The 20,169-nt window shown below is 36.4% G+C and overlaps 2 protein-coding genes across 2 annotated transcripts; one reads left to right on the top strand and one right to left on the bottom strand.

The window, feature by feature from the left end:
- Positions 1-100: 100 nt before the first annotated feature.
- Positions 101-1,165, bottom strand: LOC149933506 (SCAN domain-containing protein 3-like). The gene has a single exon (XM_090157309.1). It carries the CDS (start codon positions 1,163-1,165, stop codon positions 101-103), a length of 1,065 nt encoding a protein of 354 aa, XP_090013435.1.
- A 13,010-nt stretch (positions 1,166-14,175) lies between these two features.
- Positions 14,176-20,028, top strand: LOC149933505 (uncharacterized). Its single transcript, XM_090156399.1, has 2 exons — positions 14,176-14,287; positions 16,185-20,028. The coding sequence occupies exon 2, from the start codon at positions 16,187-16,189 to the stop codon at positions 18,185-18,187; it is 2,001 nt and encodes a 666-aa protein (XP_090012525.1). The 5' UTR covers positions 14,176-14,287; positions 16,185-16,186; the 3' UTR covers positions 18,188-20,028.
- The last annotated feature ends 141 nt before the right edge of the window (positions 20,029-20,169 follow it).

The following is a 20,169-nucleotide window of genomic DNA, read 5'->3' as shown; positions in this document are numbered from 1 at the left end:
GGAATATATGAACAGGGAATGAAGGCCCACGTCCATATCGACGGTATATTTCGATAGCGTTTCCTTTTTGTGAATAGTGAAATCCTCTACGGTATTTCTTCTAAAACCAAGTATTGTCGCTAAGATCCCTGTCATTTTTATATCCTTTCCAACGAACCAGTTTCTCAACTTGACCGTTAGGAGTCCGTCTACTTCTCAAAACCTTCTGAATTATGAATGGACAATTTTCCAGATCTTTTCCGACTCGCTGTATTTCCTCCTTGTAGAAAACGCCCGAAATGAGCTCGGAATTGAGATCACTCAGCTTATATACCGGCGGATGTCTCGGAATTCTTTCCATTACACGGAATAATTCTTCCGTCCAATTGGCCAAATAACCCTTTTCAAAGGTGTTCTTATTTTTACTAATTCTAACAATATCTCCGATATCAAAAGGATACGAAATTGGTGGGGAAAAATTAATCTTCCCATATAGATTTTTCCACACTTTGTCCGAATTTTCGGGGGAAACATCAACTGGTTTACATTTTATAGAGCTGTGATAATTATTGTTATATGATCCAACAAGTTCTTTCAAAACATCTATGTACTTATGGGTATTATTTTTAGTAAAGTAACGATACATTCGTTCTTTCAATGTCCTATTAAAACGTTCGACAACTGACGCTTTTAATTCCGAGTGCGTTGAGAAAAATTGGATACCGCTTTTTTTGAAATATTTTTGAACAGCGGAACACACAAACTCACTACCATGGTCACTCTGGACTCTTGTCGGTCGACGTCCCGACGTTAGGATATTTTTAAAAGCATCCACCATTGTCTGTCCTTTCTTATTTTTTACCGCTACTACAATCGCGAACTTACTGAAGACATCGATACAGCATAGCAAATACCTATACCCCTTATTTACGCGGGATAAACTTTGTAAATCGGCCAAATCAACCTGCCATTGGTCGTCTATTCCGTACACGATAGTTCTATTCCTCTGAAATGCACGCCTAACTGGTTTGTGCAGCGTGTATGTATCTTGATGTTTAAGGAAATTTTTAACTTCCGCCAACGTTACTTTTACACCTTTCGATTTAGCCGCTCGATAGAGAGCTTTGACACCCCCAAAGGAGCCAGACTCGCGCGCGTTGAAGTATATATCCTTTAAACTATCCATTCCGCGTGCAGTTCGCGCTACTATAGTAATGAAAGGCCAACTCCGATACTTCGAAGATAATAATTATAGCTACGATTAATATCGCAGTCAGTACTTTCGGATATTTAAAAAATGAATTAGTGAGACCGGTTACCATAGTAGCTTCCATCGCACTACCGTCCATTGTGGTGGATAGGTTGGAAATGAAGAGAAAGTATACTTGTTTTCATATTTAATAAAATTTTATTCCAAACGTTACAAGACAATCCAATTTTGGAACCCGTTTCCAGTCATATTACCATCATTATTGTTAGATTTTAAATCCACAGTAGCTTCCATTTTACGATTACTTTTACTTTTATTAACTATTATTTCTCTAAATAATGATTTAGGTACATTTTCTTTTACTAAACAATCGTAAAACTCGTCAACTCCGGGAACGATTTTAATTTTTCTAGAATTAACTGCCCAATACGCCAAAAGATCTATAATATGCGAACCGGAAATTGTATCACCGCGATATATTAATTCACCATTGTCGTTAAATTTTATATTTGTAGATGTTTCTATCTATTTGTACAACGCCAAACACTGATCGATATAATAGTCTGGAATAACAGAGGCGATTTGCGTTTTCCAGTTCTTAACCAAAGTGTTTTTACTTTCTTTTACTACCTTATTGAGACGTTGTTGTAATTTGTGATTAAAAATATTTAGCTTTTCAGTTTTTTTCAATTTTTTATGTTCCATAGCGTTATTAGGATCAGTATGTAGTTCGAGGAGAGTATCCACTTTCGGTATCGGCGCGCTATTTTTCCCTGCTTCGGAACTTTGGAGTCTCCTAAAAAAGTCTTCGGAAACCAGCATCATTTTCCGAGCCATCACTTGATTGCCTTGCTAATAGCGGCGCCTGCCACGGAGCTGAGAATTGAAAGGATCGGGGCCAATAAGATAGGTAAAAATCCACCTGTTTGATTAAGGATCTTTCTTTTCTTTGACGGAGATAACTTTCGATTGAAATTACGAAGAACACTGCGATGTTTCTTCAACCGCTTCTTGTGGTCGTCTGAAATTTTCACGGAACCGCGCAAAACATTTATACAGCATTCGGCTAAAGTTTTCAATTCTTCATTACTAGCGTTTTTAATTGCAGCTTTTCTTTGGCGCGCTTTACCGGATGATAAATATTTCAAAAAGTTTATATTTTCTCGCAACCTATTCGGCGGAACCATGTCGCGATTTTATGCGCTTTAACGATGGCGCAGCGATTAGGATCTCGATGGAACTTACAATGTTCCGGCGGGTTAATATAGTATATGGTCGAAAGACGGGGGCAACTCAAGTCTTCAACGTTTTTAACGTCAACCGACAAATATTTTGAGAGAACCTGCGCTTTTTCTACTCCCTTGCAATAAAAGGTGTTTGCCCTTTCGCGAATTATTTTAGCGATTTCGTGTAGACTACTATAATCGTGTTCTCCCTCGTCCCAACGTACGTCGCAAATGTTCCACGTTAGCCATCTGCACTGTCTTTTATCCTCCTGAGATAGATCCGAAAATGGGAATGGTTGTCTAAATGTCCACGCTTGATAGTTTCCCGTTTCATCTACGTAAAGGGCCACTTCCTTAATGATCCATTCCCCGCCCGCTCTATAGAAGTTTGCTTCAATAAAACCAGTCATTTCTCGGCAGTTTAATCTGTCGTCAATAAAGTTTTGTTAAGAGAAGGCTCAACATTTTCAAACAGTCCGGGTATTTAAAAGTTTACTCACATAACAACGTCTTGAAGGCGAAATTCACTACAGCTCTTTGAAGATTTTCCTTTGACAGTTTTCCGGATCAGAATGATTTTCCTTAAAAAACTCCATCCCTTTTTAAGGAAACTCGCATGGGTTGAAGTTCACGTAAATATTTATAAGTACAGTACAATGTTGACTGATATATTACAATAAATTTCCCCAATTAAACTAATCGGATTTCGCAAGGGGATTATCCATGGTGCGGATAAAACTTTCCCCGATGACGCTTGCTCTCCTGGTTTAATTCCAGACCGAAGTCTATGTTTATCAAGTGTATTTGGTTTAAGATCAACTAACAATTTCCATAATTAATCTAATCGGATAGATTTCGCAAGCGGGTTTTCCATGTTGTTGTTTTTAAAACTTTCCCCGGTTGATTATTTGGGTAAATAGATTGCCGCTTGCTCTCCTGGTATAATTCCAGACCGAAGTCTATGTTTATCATGTGTGCTTGGTTTAAGATCAACTAACAAGTAACCGTACGGTTGATCTACGGCCTGTTTGAACGCGTCTATGACGAACTTACTATTTCCTGGCGATATTTGTTTCGCAAGATAGTATATAGCTGACTGGTCACGTGGTGATTTAAAAATAACTAAGTAGTGCGAATTCAGGTTCAAAGTTCGTATCTCTTTACCGGGGTAGTATAAGTTTTGCATTAGAATCAGGATCGAGGTATTGCGGTGATGGCTTACTCTAACGAAGAGATTTGTCACGTCTTTGTTATTGGCAATCTCGCATAGCAAATCATCAAGTATTACTAAATTCTTTATATTTGGATCAAGAATATTCACGTCTAAAAGTCCTTCGAGAAATTCCACCACTGGCGAGTAATTCAGTACAGAATTAAACAAAGTAGATTGATATTCGGTGTAACACCATATTACTCTCTCAGGAACTGGGTAAATACATTTTTCCATATTCTTAATTAGGTTTGCCGAGAACTCCAGGGCAGGATGCATGGCGCGAAAGGATGCGAGGAAGGTTTCTAGGTCAAGACGACTGCAAGAGGCGAACTGGGCAACGTCATCGATGAAACGACCATGTAAATCCGGAGTAGGGCCAGCGTAACCTGAAAAGAATTGCTCCTCAGCTCAGCCAACGAACAAATTCGCGAAACTTAGTCCTATCTTAGTACCCATAGCAACACCGCTAGCAAGTCTGTAGAACTTGTCGTCAAAAGAGAAAGCGTTCATCGTCGACACCAGTTCAGCGAGATGAACGAGGGTATCGGTGGTAGGGTACTTGTCAGTCCGTTTGTTCAAAAAGTGTTGGAGGGCACGAAGACCATCAGCGTGAGGAATCCCCGTGTAAAAAGATTTAATATCCATAGAAATTAACCACCTTTTAGTACCTGTAAAGGAGAAAGAAAAGAAATGGCGGAGAGCATCACTTGTGTCTTTAATGTAACTCGGAAGAGAGGTCACAAGCGACTGCATCTCACTATCCAGGAAACTCGAAATGTACTCCGTAGAACAGGAACAGGCGGAGACAATTGGACGACCCGGTTGTGAGGTTTGTGGATTTTAGGTAGTAGAAAGAAGCGAGAAGTCCGGTGGTTGTCAACGATAAGGAATATCGCCTTGGATGGAAGATCTGTAGCCTAGATCATTTCATTGATCTCAGAAATAATCTGATTTTGATACTCGGATGTTGGATCAACTAGAAGCTCTTCGTAGAAGTCGGTGTCGGAAAGTTGACGGAGGGCCTCGGCAACATAAATATCCTTCTTCCAAACTACAATAGCACCCCCCTTATCAGCAGGTTTAATGACAATATCACCCCTACCTCGAAGAGACCGGAGAGCAACACGTTCGGCATTCGTCAAATTAGAAGTCTTAGTTTTGCGGAACTGAAGATTGGCAATCTCGTTTTTGCAGGCAGCAATAAACACATCAAGATTTTTATGCTTCCCTTGGAGATTGAAGACTCTCTCTCTCTTTGGGATTGTGGATTTGCTGAAAGATAGTGAGGGGAGCTTTGGGTTTAGACGGCTGGTCGGGGAAAGGAGACCGAAGGCGCAGGCGACGGTAGAAGTCCTCGAGATCGTGAAGCAACGGCAAAGGTTTAACTGGAACGAAGGATAAAACCTTCGATAGAACCGTCCTTTGATGGGTGGTAAGAGTCAAATCCGGTGGAATAGTCTTATTAAAGGTCGTTTGGAGAGATTCATCACCCGAAGAATTGACTAGAAATGGTTTAAAGCTACCGAAGATTCTCCATGTGCAACTGCATTCCAAAACATGATATCTTTTTTCATAGAATTCTGCATACATAGTTCCCTTAAAAAACAAGGTCTCGACCATGAATACATGAAAACTCAGAAAAGTTTAGATAGGAAACTGTTAAAAATACAACACTAATCTCATTTTACCTACTTCAATGTTTCCTCATATTTTTTAATTTATTCCTCTCTAATTTTTTAATTTATTGTGTTCTCGTTAAGCCTGGGCCATTTCATAAAATTTCCAATGAATTTCCTTGGTTAATCAAACAAATTAATTCTTTTCGTATTAAAATATTAAAAATAGTACGCTTTCTTTATTTTTCATGGAATTGAATTTTATTAATTTTAAATTAGCGTAATTCAACTATGTTCAACAGCCATGATATTTACAAAATTTTAAAAATTTCCAGTAGCGACATCGTGTGTCGGATAGTATTGTAACCTCTCCTATGGGCGCCTACGCAGTCATCTCTGTAGCCAGCCATTGCAGTAAAGCTGTCAGCCGCTATGTTTGAGGAGTTTACTGACGAAGTGATTGTTCCCTTTTTGAGTATGTTTTCAATGGCAAAGACGACTGCTCTGGAATCGAGCATATCGTTACCTCCGGACATTTGACGGTTAATGCTAAAAAACATTTCTATAGGATCACTTGTCAGCTTCCTCGTAAGAACAAATTCAAACCCATGTTCTAATAAGTATTTAATACGCATCACATTTGATTCAGTTGTCAGCTTGATTGCTTGGTAAGTCTCGTTGGTAAAAATTTTCAACTTCTTTAATCTGATGTATATATTCTAGAAAAGTAGTTTCCAGCCAAAGAAAATGTTCATCGTCCAAAGAGAAAAAATTACTCGTGTTTTGGTCCCGAGATTCAGTAGCAAAACGCCTATTGCAGGAATTGTGTATGTCAAACCATTTTTGGATTATCTCCATGTACTCTATTGTTTGTGTTGCTGTATTAAACTTGGCAGCCCTGGAATGACTGAAGCTATGGGACTTTAAATATTGTATGTTGTATAAAGATAAAAGGTCAATTAGTCATGTGACTGGATCGGCCAATAAGGAGGGGCGTGTATGAGAGGACGGGGTTCAGGGATAGAGATACGGCAGCTAGGCTAGGCTAGAGATGACAACTGTAATAATCAGCTAGGCTAATACCCAAGGCACCGCCTTAGGCCTAAGCCATCAAGCGACTTTTGAAGCCTTTATAATTCAGGTGGCCGGGTTTCAATGCGTAGGAGGGTGGTGGCAAGCCCTGCATGCCACACGATCGAGCCAACAGCTCCCTACACTAACTATTACCGTTAACCTCAACAATTTTCTATGGAAGGGGAAACCGAAGAGCTCGGGGGAAAGCCCCTTAAACCAGTGGGGAGAGAACTTGCAAACTCAACGCAGAAGGAGTTGTTCCGAGTTTTCACCCAGTGCCACAAGCTGGGATCGAACCCGGCTCCTCTTGCTGCGAGGCGAAAGTGCTAACCACTCCGCCACCCCACCTATAATACTGTAAATAAAGTATCTTTTATTATCATGAAATACTTCTGTTTTAAATAACACAACATGGTGGCAACGGTGGGATAATTTGAAGAACTCACAAAAACGAATTACTACCGGCAATAACTACCAAGTAGGCCTAAATCAAGCCTTTTGAACCTGGCTCGGATCCGGCCTCGGCATGGAGCTTGTACAAAGAAGAATTTGGATACTATGCAGCTGCCGCAAAACTCAGCAAGGAGACTATCCCAACACAAGTATCTAACTTTCTCCATATTTTGGGGCCGGCAGGCAGGGAGACGCATTTATAACTCTTTTGGTCTAACTCAAACTGGGTATGATCTAACATTGGAACTCATTTATAATAAATTTGAAGATAAATATAAGCCTTATCAGACTGAGGTATTTCATCAATTTGCCTTTATCACAGCACGACAAACATCTGCACAATCATTTGGTGATTTTTATACCGTACTCAATTGGGCTTTAAGCTTAAGCAGGTATTCATGATGAAGAGTTGCGAACACTGCTTCTTAATAAAGGTAACACTCTTGACCTGGACACTGCTGTCATGATGTGTCAGGCTCATGCAATTAATGCAATTAATCAGCGTAGACTACTCATCACAGGCCAATAGAAGACGACACCGACATAATAACTATAATCATTTTAATCGCATATCTTCAATGTCTCAACGTTTCCCAATTCAAGATCAATCGCAAACTTATCAACGATCATCCTCTGAACGTAACCGTGGGAACAATACTATTAATCAAGCTCACTCTCAAAATCATCATCGAGCAGTTGCTGAACAATTTCGAGGAAATTACCACCGTCAACAATCTTCCTGCAGGAATTGTGGCACCTATCACAATCATCAATCTTGCCCAGCTAGCAACACACTATGTAATCGTCGCGGACACTGGGCCGCAGTTTGCCGCTCTGTTCACGAGCTACATACTCACGACACTCAAGATATGTCTGAAGACATGGACTTTCTTTATGATATCCAACAAAACTCTGAGGAGTGATATTTCTCAGTATACAGCATTTGTCTTCTACCTCTGGGATCTGAGTCTACCGCCTCGCAACCAGTCACGTACTCCCACAGCATTTCACGATCTAGTAAAGTAGGCGATGAACATTTTGAAGATGTATATTTATTCAATATACGACAGACTTTTAAACTTGATACTGGGTCCCAGGTAAACATCATTCCTAGATACATATATGTTTCTTTACCGAAACAGCCTCTATTAAAGAAACCTCAATATATTGTCTCTTCTTATTCTGGACATTTCATCCCTATTGATGGCGTGGCACACATTCCAAGTACATCTGGAATTGTTTGCTTACCTGAATGTCAGTATTATGTTACGCCACAAACCTGCACTCCTATATTGGGGGCTGATGCGTCTCAGCAACTGGGGCTTATTCGACGTACGTCTATACCGTTGGGTCCTCCACCTACCAAAGTTCTCTTTATGGATGCAATGTCAATAGCACCAACCATGTTGTGTTATTTAAAACAGAAGTATTTCATGATAAAAAAGATACTTTATTTACAGTTATTTACAGTTGTCATCTCCCTGGCTCTCTCGCCTAGCCTTCCCTATCTCTATCCTTGGTCCCCGTTCTCTCATACACGCCCCTCCTTATTGGCCGATGCAGTCACATGCCTAATTGACCTTTTATGTTTATACAACATCCTTTCTTTCCCGATCCTTAATGAGATCAGATTCTAATTTCATATATGTATACATTTAAAAGTCTCATCAATGAAGTTAAAAGTAATAAAGTTTAAATGATTCAGAAAGTTCAAAATGATTCAGGAGAATACCGCTGAACTGGCTTTGATACAAGCTGTGATGTCCTTATGTTTCCTTCTTTCTTCTGTTGAACGTCTGACTTCCTTGGAACTTGTTCATTTATTCTTGGGGATAAAGGGTGCCTATACGGGAGGCATGGTGAATTACCAGGAATCGTTGTTGGACTAGCAAATGGTCTAATATTTGCATCGTTCATCATAATAGGGTATGGGTAGTTACCAGGAACTGTTATTATGTTTGCAAATGGTTTGATGGTTGTATTGCACGCCCCTTGTTGTATTCGTTCGTGAATCTGAAAGGGCTCTATAGTCTGCAGTGCTTGCTCTGCTCGGACTTGAATGGGTGTTGACATGTTGATTGATGACAAATAAATGATGGGTGATGAAAGGTTATCAATCCGTAGTTCATGGTTTGGTGATTGTAAAGGTGAAATTTGTGATTGTAAAGGTGGAGTTTGAGCTCGTAATTGAACTGCTTGCTGTAGTGAAGGATTTAGTTGTGGTTGATTAACATCTTGAATGCCCAGTCTCATTGTCATACCATGATATTCTTCAACTTGATTTCTTTGCTCTGGTATGTCCACTCGATGTCTTTCTGGGGAATGGCTTGTTTGACTTAAATCGGGTCTCAAATGAATGTGATTTCGCCTAAAGTGCTGCCCCTTTTCAGTAATAGGACTAAGGATCATCGGCCAGTCGGGTCACAATAGCTGGTAACCTAGTGCGATGTGCAGCATAGTAACGCACTATTTGACCAGGAATGAGACGAGACAATTGGCTTCTATTACCCCCTTTTTGTTTCATGTGATCGTGGGTCTGTTTCAAGGTATGCTCTATATGGAATGTCGGGTGGTGAGAATAAAGTGATTGCTCTTATTACTTTCATTTTTTCCAAGTTGTTAGGGTAAACGCAGGCTCTTGTTAAATTTATCACTGCCTTAACAGGCTCATCTTTTTGCAGCTCATATAGCTCCGTAACATATTTGCCGGATATGCCTTCATTTCCATCTTCTGTTTCAATGTCCAGCAATTTGTTTCTTAAATTTTTTATAATGTGACTTGGGTCAAAACTGAGAAAGAGGCAACGCTGTTCATCTATTGGATATGGAAATTTTGGACTTAGAACTCCTCCTCCAAGTTTCCTCATCATCGCGACATTGCTTTTATGATAAAAAAAAACCACAATCTTCAATTTGCCGAATAACCAACCTTAATGTTAATGCATATAGATCACCTGTTAGTTGCATAGAAAAAAAAAGCTGCTGGTATGGTGTAAGACTCTGAAAGCCCATGAATTAAGAAGCACAATAGTTGCTTTTCAACTACGGTGTGCTTTGGTGCATTCATTTCCTCAGTGGAGCAATCAATAGTATGTATGTTCTCTATATGTTTTGTACTATCTTTTAATCCGAAAGCTCTGTCTAATTTCTTATCATAAACTAATTGTGGTTTAATAGACATCTCGTCAATTATCAATGACACAAAGGTTTCGTGTGGATCCAACTTGTTGGCGTCAGACATGAGCCTTTCTTTGATGGCTTTTGTAACTCTCGTTTCACCATCAATTTTTCCAACGTATCTCTTCAGTGTCATCTTTGATGGGAGCTTGAGGAAACCATTTTTCCTTGAAAATTGGTAACCTTTAGGAACCGCAAAGTTACAGATTGCACATAGCCGTACAGTGTTTGTTGACCATGTGGGATGTTTACTTTTATAATTGCTTACTAAATCTAACAAGAATAAGGCTTCTTCGTTTTCTGGCTCAGCAGCATCTTCAATTATTTTTACTAGTTTCAGGTAAAGCTTTTGTTTAAATTCTTAATGAGTCAACTATTTTTTGTTGCTGCTGTAATTTTTGGTTTTGACGCCAAATTTTTGATTGCAAGTTATTTATGGTGACCTTGATTTTTTTTATTTCTACAATTTCGTTTTCGATTTCATCTTCAGCCACCTCAGAAATATCTTTTCGTGAAGAACTTGCACTAGCACTTTCAACATGTGTAGTAGAATTACACGAAAGGACACATGCAAGTTCACTAGTATGTTCACATAGAAATCTTATAACATAGAATGATTCCGTATAAATACAAAATGGGCCAATTACGTTTTCGGAGGTTTCGTCATTATCAGCCAATCACGATTCAAAGAGTGACTACGGCAACGACTCGTTGCCATCTAGTTTGAGTTACTGAAAATAATAATTCGATTATGGATTACGTCACCTTAAGAACCCGCATTTGATTGGCCCACGTCAATCGAGTCACGGCCCCCTGCACGCGCTCACTAAGTTAATTAGTCCATGGGTAAAAGTTCGGGTTTCCTTTAGCCTCGGGGCAATTTGAAATTTTAACAAACGGCGGGCTTTCAAATTGATGATTTGGTTAAAATTACTTCAGGAAGTTCAGTGAGCCTAGTGGAACAACAACTCAGGACTATAATTACTGCAATATCCGTTTTTTTAAAAACACTTTATTTAACATTGTAAATATCGGTCTTCGTTGAGTACTATCTCTTATGTTGTTTAACAGTGGAATGTTGAATTTAAGCAGAGTGCGAGACATTTATCTTAGCTAAGCTTCTACGAGAAAAAGCATATTATTAAATAGAAGGTAAAGTTTTGAAACATAAGACAATTATCAGTGTGATTGTTGCTGTTTAATTCAATGACTGTCGTCAATTCGTCATAAGTGTCATTCTTTAGTGTAAGGTATTTTTTCTGGGATATAATTACTCTTTCATAAGGTTTTTGTTTATCTAAGTTTCTACAAACATAATAATAAATATAATATTACTTACTTTAAATACAAAGGTTAATACTAAGGACCTTCAGTCACTGCTTCTCCCAAAACTGCCATTGACATTTCCTGCTATTTTAAAAGTTAGGCGTATGTCAGGCCTAGGCTTAAATATTTTTAAAGCGAACCTAAACGAAATCTTATTTATCTTCCTCACAATGGCATTTAAATATTCCTTATAATAAGTAAATATGAAAACCAAACTAAAAGTTCAAAAAATCTTAACACTATTATTAAATAAAAATTCAAAAATTTTGAAGTGGTTCATGTGAAAAACTCCAGCAAAACCTATGGGAATTCTGCGAGCTTGGATCGGATGGATCCTGTAAAAATCCTCTGAGCTTCTACTATTTTTAACCGCCATGTTATGGCGCTAGCGGCTTGCCGTAGTCAATGAATAGCCGCTGATTGGCTGAAGCTTAAGCAAAGACTATATAATCATTAGTCGTTGCTACAAAATGTCTTGGCGTCAGGCTCTCCCGTAGACGGGAGCATTCTAGGTAGGAGTATAAGATTTCAATGTATGTTCATGTACTAATTTTTTTCTTTTCTTTGTAGGTTTAGGCTGCATATAGTTAGGATACTCAGGAAAAATACTTGGCACAGTTTGTTTTTTTTAGCTTACGCATTTTTAAACCTGAAAAAATAGTTTATTAATCAATACTGAAATAATGTTATATGACTGATAAATATTTTTTAAAATAAAGATACAAACCTGAAATATAATCGTCTTCCTTGAAATGCAGACTACATACTACATCTTTGCCATTTTCATTCATTTGAAAATCTTTTCGTTTAAAGGAAAGGTTCAGATTGTAATAATTTGTTGTATATAACATTCCCTAGGCTTAGAAACTACAGAAAATTAATAATATTTAAAATTAATTAACTCAAATTAAAGTTATACATTTTTTAATTATTGCTATTGATAAGAGCCATGTTTCTTATATTTCAAACTTCTAAGGCTCAGACTCATGATTCGTTCTAAAACTAACCAATAGAGCGCGGTATACCGATCACGTGCATACTTTTCGCGTTAACCAGTTGTTGGTGCTCGAGCCTCTATCGTCGCGAGCAGAGCGCACGTGGAGCGAGCGCGTGCAGGGGGCCGTGCCAAAACAAAGTCGAAACGAATAAAATTACTACTATTTCTATCATGTGATGAATGCCTAACTTTCCATTGGTTATAGAAAAAAAACAAATGGTAGATCCTACTACATAGTAGATTTCATACCGCTAGAAGCCAGAGCCAATCTGAAAGCTGAGCCTAGAATAGGTTCATGGATGCATCCATAAAAATTTTAAAACAGCTGATAATTTTAATTACGTAATTAATTAAATATTTTTAATTTCTGATTTCCTTATTAAATAGCTTCTTGAGTGTTATAAAGAACAGTAAAAATACTATCTGAACCTTTCCTTTAATGTTTTTTAACCATAATAACCGAAGATTTTCATTGCTTGGGAACTCGTGAAAAGACAAATCTTTTCTATTTCTTGTGTTTGAGGTACAATACGGTGCGCAACAAGACGGCATGGTTTCAAATTTATATACGTTTTATTACTAATAACAAGAATAAATCAAAAATTACCGAGACGTTTCTAAACTCGATTTTCAAATAATGCTTTCAAAAATGGCGCCTTGCAAGCACGTAGATATAGAAAGCCTAAGGGGGGGGGGGGGGACGGGTTAAAACAAAACCAAATGAAATCGCGAGCGCAGCGAGCGCGAAATTTTTCGTTAGCACTAACGCATAATTAAAGTACTGGCTAGACTCAGGACGAGGGACAATGACATTTCCGCACGTTTATCAAACGAAGTTTTTTAATACATTTGCGAGAAAATGATAATAAAACAAAGAACAAAATTGATATTGTTTTGCAAAATTTAATTTCGCAAGAAAGGAATCCCCTAACCCCCCCCCCCCCTTATATACGTCCTTGGCGCCTTGTATCAATAACGCGTTTCGTTATATGCAATTCTCTCCTCTTTGACTAAAAACGTATTTCCTTTAATAAGTTTAGTTTATCTGGCAATTGTACCCGAACATAATTCTTAAACATGTTATTTTCATTTATGTCAACGTGTTTTTTCCGAAAAAAATTATGCTATTACGAGAGAAAACGTTTTTCTCGGAATTAATTCGAATCCCCCGCCTTTGCCTGTAATTAAATTTACATATTTTGTGAGGAGACGTAGCGCCCCTAGCTGTACTATTTACTTTCGCTTATTTATACATGGGATTTGAAAATATTGTTATGGCCGCTATAGCGCGGCAGCGCGAAATCAAAGTTGGCCGTGTCTTTGCACTCTCTGGTTTAATGATGAATCAAGTTACAGAAATTTTGAAATACACCAGCGAGTTTAAAAAAAGCAGCTTCTTCATTCAAACAATAAACAGCCTGGTTAATTCTGAATTTAGTAAATATTTATTTTACAGCCAATTGGGTTGCACAGAAAAAATAGGAAATTATAAGTTCTTCATCTGTGAAAGACAAAGGATAAACAACATTTAATGCCCTAATATCCAAACCATATGATAAGAAAAACCATTCATTGGATAAATCACACTCGCTGGTTTATTTCAAAATTTCTGTAACTTGATTCATCATTAAACATTGATTATAAGCTCATTTTGCCTACCATTTCACAGTTAAAATCCCACTATACGTGCAAACGAGACACGTATAGAGATGTCCGCTCCTATAGACTGAAGGCTGTATCAGTCACTTGCTTCCTCCATGGTGGAACTTTGGTGCTGAGGCCGTACTTCTGTCTCGCACTTATTTCGAAACCACAATAATTTCCCGACTCTGTCAACCCATTTAGTAATTGCGCAACGTAGTCGTATGACGTAAAGCATTACGCATAGTGTTGCTGATTCCATGATTCCATTGGCTTCGTGAGGTAATAGCATGCGTATGTTAGAAGGGTTTTCAAGGCAGTTTCTGATTCTTGTAATGAAATATTCTTAAGGTTACGTTGATGTTAAATTGTTAAGTAAGTTAATTGATAAATTTATTTCTGTCTTAACATATGTGTGTGTACTTTTATGAATTGGTTCAGAGGTTTCCTAGAAGTTTTTGGTTGATAGGAGTTATAGGACACGGTTTCGACAACTCGCTTAGGCAGAATCGGGGAGAAACGTAGATGTTCGCGTTTACGCATTTCCATGAGTTACTGAAACTATCTATTAGAAACATACTACACTAGATTATTAGTATAAAATGCGCAATTTTCTTAAACTTATATCGCATTTTTAAAAGTTAAAGCAGAATATCAGTCACTTTTGTTAAGGTACACAAGCACAAAATTCTTTGCTGTAGTTTGGAAGTATGTATCTACTTTAAACTTCCTCGTTAACATTTCTATATTTTCGTTTTCTGAGATAATAGGGTTTTAGCTAATTATATTAGATAACAGGGTAGCACTCACTAATCAGTGATTTTTGAATACTGGGAAGGAAATCACTGAACAATAGTGTTTGAAAACGAAAAAGTTCATTTCAGTAATTTGTTACACTTGAATATTAGTCAAGATATTTAAAAAAAGGCATTTAATGATAAGGGTTCATGGCAAAATATGAGATGATATAAAGCTATTTCTTATGTAAGTTTTGAATGACCCCAAAGTGAATATTTCATCTTGGGATATTTAAAAAGGAGATAATTAGGTTGAAAATTTTAATTTATGAGAGGAATTTGTTCTCACCTTGCAATGAAGGCTGTTGAATGGTTATATCAAATCCAGGAATAGGTGCGAGTGGTCCTTATGACATAAGTTATACCTGAATTTTTGGTCTTGTTTCATCGGTTCATAACTTGTTGACTCTCAAAAGTCAGGATCATGAAAGTGACGTTCACTACTCAAATAAAATGGGTGACTTGCAACTCGCAACATAAGTAAATGCCTGGACTTGAAAACTCTTTTAAAGTAGCAAATTTTAAATTAATATTGGGAATGATTTTAATTATTTGTTCAAAATAAGGTGAGGTGAAGTGATTCAAATTGTAAGAAACCAAGTCACTATAAATTCTTTTTGGAAGGCCATTCATGTAGGAATAGACCATGAAATAATGGGGGTGGAATTTTAACCATCTCTGCTCCTTCAAAACTGGACACTATCTAGAGATTGAAAACCAAATTGGTTGATATTTGAGCATAGAGATAATTGTTTGCCGGTCCAATAAACTAATATTTATGGTAGACTTAAATCACGATCCGTCATGGAGCATGTTGCGCCGTTTAAGCTCAACAACCTTTTTATTTTAGGTATCAAAGCTTGACAAAATGCTCGTTATATAAATTTAGCTATAACTCTGAACTCGTTAAATTAAAACTCAAATTATTATATGTAAAATAGTACATAGTACTATAATGACTATTGAAGTTGTAAGTGGTGAGTATGGCAGCCATGCGCCATCAAAAAAAATCTATTTTTTTTTCTTACCCTCAACTTAAAAAACCTGGGGCTGGGAAACCTTTCGATTTTTTTTTAACATCTATAAGGATGTAACTATTATAAATAAATAGGAGAAGAGCATGAAAGAAGAAATGTAATTATAACCAAATAAGGGTATATTTAATTAAAAATAAAAGGCTGTCTGTATATTTAAAAAAATTAAACTTATTAGTTTTTATGAATAAAATCTGGTGTTCAATGGATTTTCGTTCTTTTTGGTAATTGTAATTTGACGCGTGATGTTTTGTTGATAAGCTGTGTATTTATTTACACGTAGTGAGTATGACTTGAAACAATCTGCGGGCATCATGGTCTAATATAGCAATATTGTTTATAAAATAATAATTATTATCAAGTTTAATGAAAATATCTAAAATTAAACTTTATTATAATGGGATTTTAATGATACTAATATAAATAATTTCCCCCCCTTAGAAATGAAAGAAAAAATGCTTGAATCTGGTGACACGTCTGAAGTAAAGCCTGCTCCTACAGGCAAGATGGGCGATACAAACGCAATTGAAGATTTGGTTAACGAAGTCTCGAAGCTTAATATATTGCCAATATCAAAGCTAAAATTTGATTACCATGTTGAATCTAATCCTCAAACTGAGCCTAAAGAAAATGCTAGCAAAGAGAAAAAGGAAAATATCATCGAGGAGCTAAGAAACTATAATGACCAAGGTCAAGGACTCAAAATTGAAGACTGGAAAACTAACCAAACCGTCATTGATGATATATTAGTACAAACTAATAATTTGACGTTAGAAAGCGACGAGACAGATAGCGACACCTCTGACAATGATGAAAGTGAAGAAGCAACCACAAGAGGTCCTGATTTGCTTAGGAGAAGTTACAGTCACACGCTTTCTCCATATTCAAGACACGCACATACACCAAATATCAACAGTATCAGCTTACCAGAGAGAACTTACCTGATCCCAAATCATGAAAATGTTAATTTCAATATTTTGCCAAATGCGATACCCGATACATGTCAGAAGCTACTAAGTGGGGGTAGCATACTCTCTCCTGATTCAAATACTGAAGAAAAAATTAAAAATGGCATCAAAGAATTTCTGGAAAGCCCCGAAATTTCCGACACTGCCAATAACACCTTCCTTGATTTTGATGAATCTGATAATTTTATAGATTTCAGTTGTTTGGATGAAGATGAATGGAGAAATTATGTAGAAAGTTTTATATTAGATAATTCTAATGATTACAACGATGAATTAAGAAACGGTATAGAAATCTATACAGATAATTCTATCGATTACAGCGCACGTAATTCAGTCAGTTCTTACACCGATGTTAGCAGTCCTACTTCCAGTTGTGGGGACCAGCAAGTGTTATCACCAGGCATAACCCATCCAGAGCCAACAACCACGCCATCTTTATACTCAAATTTTGACAATAGCTTAAGCCCATCAAGCGTCTACAATGAATGCTTAATGTTTCCTGATGTAATTGTAAATGGCACTATGCATAGAGATATTCCAATACGTCCAAGGTCAGATATAAAAATAAATAATCCAAGTAATTCAATTTTAAACATAGAACAAACAAAACCAAATAAGAGAACTGGTCCACGAAATATATATTTGGCTAACATTAGTAAAGCAACTAAGGATGCTTATCTCAAAAAAATTCTCAACAAACTGTTGGATGAAGGATTACTAAAAAGAAGTAAAGATGGTCATACATTTTTACAAACAGCGATATTGGATAAAAAACCTGATTTTGCTGCATACTTTGCTCACGTTATGAAACTATGGATCAAGAAGTCACCTAAACCAAAAGGGTTAGAGAATATACAACATATTGAAGAATTTGTCAATATTAAGGATAATGAATGGCGTACAGCTTTATATTTAAGCTCTTTGTATAATCAAACTTATGTTTGTGGATACCTTTTTGACGATTGTAATGCGGATATAGAAATTGCTGATAAAGAGGGACAAACACCTTTGCACATAGCCTGCCAAAGGGGGGAAAAATATCTTAAAATTATTCAAATATTTAGCAAGGAAACATCAAAAATTAATCTGCAGGTGCAAAATGCCAATAAGAGAACACCTCTACATGAAGCAGTCGACTGTCATTTGAGACTACGTGTGCTCGAAGATGAAACAACTGAAGAAATAAACAACCTTCCTATCGTCAAACATTTACTCTCTTCCGGAGCTAGAATAGACGTTGTTGATAAGTATGGGTTTACCCCAATACATATTGTTGTTCAAAACAGAAGAATCGACATGCTGGAAAAGCTGCATGAGTATGGAGGTTTGTGTGGCTTTGATGAAGCAATTAACATAAAAGACAATGACTCAAGGACTGCATTTGATTTGGCTTGGGCAGATGAAAATAATTCTGAAAAGATTGCCATGGTTCGAAAATTGGCATCATATGGAGCGTTACCTAGTAATAATTTTTAGATATGCGGTTGTTACTAGTAAATTTGTGCCATAATTAATCAATGTGTAACGTGTTCTAATAATTACAGTATATGTAAACTTGTAGCGATACCAACAATGTAATTACATCTTAATTGATGATTTAACAGGGGCAAAGCCAGGATTTTGGTCCCCTAGCTATGCCACTGGTTTAAATATAATACTGCCATAGTGCAAAACACACTATTAGTTGTTAAAAAATTTAGATTATTTGTAACAATAGTGCTTTCAGTTAAACAGATTTTTAGAGTGGACATTATGACAGTTAAAGTAGAACATTGGTAATGTCATGACTTGCCAAGTGAAAGCACTTTGTATACCACTACCTTTTTTCAAACATATCTTGACTCCATACATTTGATGAACATTTTCATTTTGTTAAACCAAACTAGTACAAACTAGTACAGTGGTGAACATTCAAATTAATTTTTTAGACTGTTTTCACTACTACTAAATTACAGAAGAATTTTGAGAATTACTGTTAAAATTTTATGAATATAAGTGATGATGATAATTTAACTTCCAATCCAGTGCTAAAATGAAAAATATTTTCATAGGGCTTTTTATATTACTGTAAGTCCTTCTACCGTAATGCTTTTGATATTTTAAATGCTTTATAATTGTGCTATGTATTGGTGAACCATTTTAAGTCACTTAAGATAGAAATGTTTTCAATAACGAACCTGTCAAAAAGAAAAAGTTCCAAAACTGAGTTATAAAACTTAAATTGGAAAAAAAAACATTGTCATTTTTATATTTTGTTAGGTATTTAAATTTTATATATGGAAACAGTAATCCATACCTCTACTTGGAATGCTTATCACGGCAGATTTTCGCCTCTATGTGAATGACTTTTTTTTTGGTGTCACTATGTTAATTTAACAAACAATAACGTGAGAGGGAAGCGCACACAGAGGGTAGAAGTGATCTTGCCATATGGATTCCTGATGGAAATTATTATTTGCAGTTTCTCATTATACTAAAAATGATTCTAAGACAAATTTATATTCTTAAGAAATATTTTTACTTTGACTGTGCTAATGACGGCACCACAACAATAGAAGGCTTTCTCACTTCTATTTAATAACAGTAAGCAATGCACTCTTGTTGCCTAGATTTAATTCTAACGTGCAAACGATTTGCGTTGCATGCAGTTTTTAATTAGAAATAGGAAGGCACCAGCTGCAGGATGCAAAAGGGCAAATGCCCCCTTTCAAAAGCTATGAATGCACTAATAAAGGTATGAAGTTTCTGCCCTCCGGCTATGCAGGAAGATTGCCCCCCATTTGATAAATGCATGCGGTCAACCATGAGGTACCCTAATGTTGTGTGCCGCCATCTTCAGCATAGAGTAAAAACCTAGATTCCTCATAGTTATTCTTGGTATATTTGGTATTACAACTAAGGTCATACCATATTTAATAGTATATTCTTAGAAAAATATTTTGCAACTTATACAGCAAATTTTTGCTATCATTTTCATTTAATTCCTCATATTTTTTGTACAAAAAGCTGCCCAAGTAATTTCTGAATGATGTAAATATTGGTCAATTTTCAACTAAGTTCTAGAAATATTTAATGTAATTGAACTTAATTTTATAATAATTATAAATAAATTATACTGGCTCTTTATACTAGAGCATTGGATGCTGATGGCGTTAATAAAAGCAAATCATTGGTTATGAAGTAAAATAAAATTATTCATATTTCACATAAATGTGCTTGAGTAGACTGGTTAATTTGTTATAATCTTAAAATTTTGAGATGCATATTCATCTGTAGCTTGTTAAATTTCTTTGAAAAAATATAAATAATTGTTTCAACTAACAATATACAAATTTTGTCTTGAATATTTTTAATAAATCATTAAATTTGTCTTTTTTCTTTAATTTTTACCTAAACTATCACTAAGAATAAAAATATACTTTGGATAATTGACGTCACCATAAATTGTGAGATAAAGG

Source organism: Leiobunum rupestre, chromosome 8, assembly GCF_980474605.1.
Source record: "Leiobunum rupestre chromosome 8, qqLeiRupe1.1.hap1, whole genome shotgun sequence".
Lineage (NCBI taxonomy): Eukaryota > Metazoa > Arthropoda > Arachnida > Opiliones > Sclerosomatidae > Leiobunum > Leiobunum rupestre.
Note: the sequence above shows the minus strand (reverse complement) of the source record. Positions and strands in the feature narration are given on the sequence as shown.

Coding starts and splice junctions, on each gene's coding strand:
- LOC149933505 (XM_090156399.1), top strand. CDS start 16,187: ATGAAAGAAAAAATGCTTGAATCTGGTGACACGTCTGAAGTAAAGCCT.
- LOC149933506 (XM_090157309.1), bottom strand. CDS start 1,165: ATGGATAGTTTAAAGGATATATACTTCAACGCGCGCGAGTCTGGCTCC.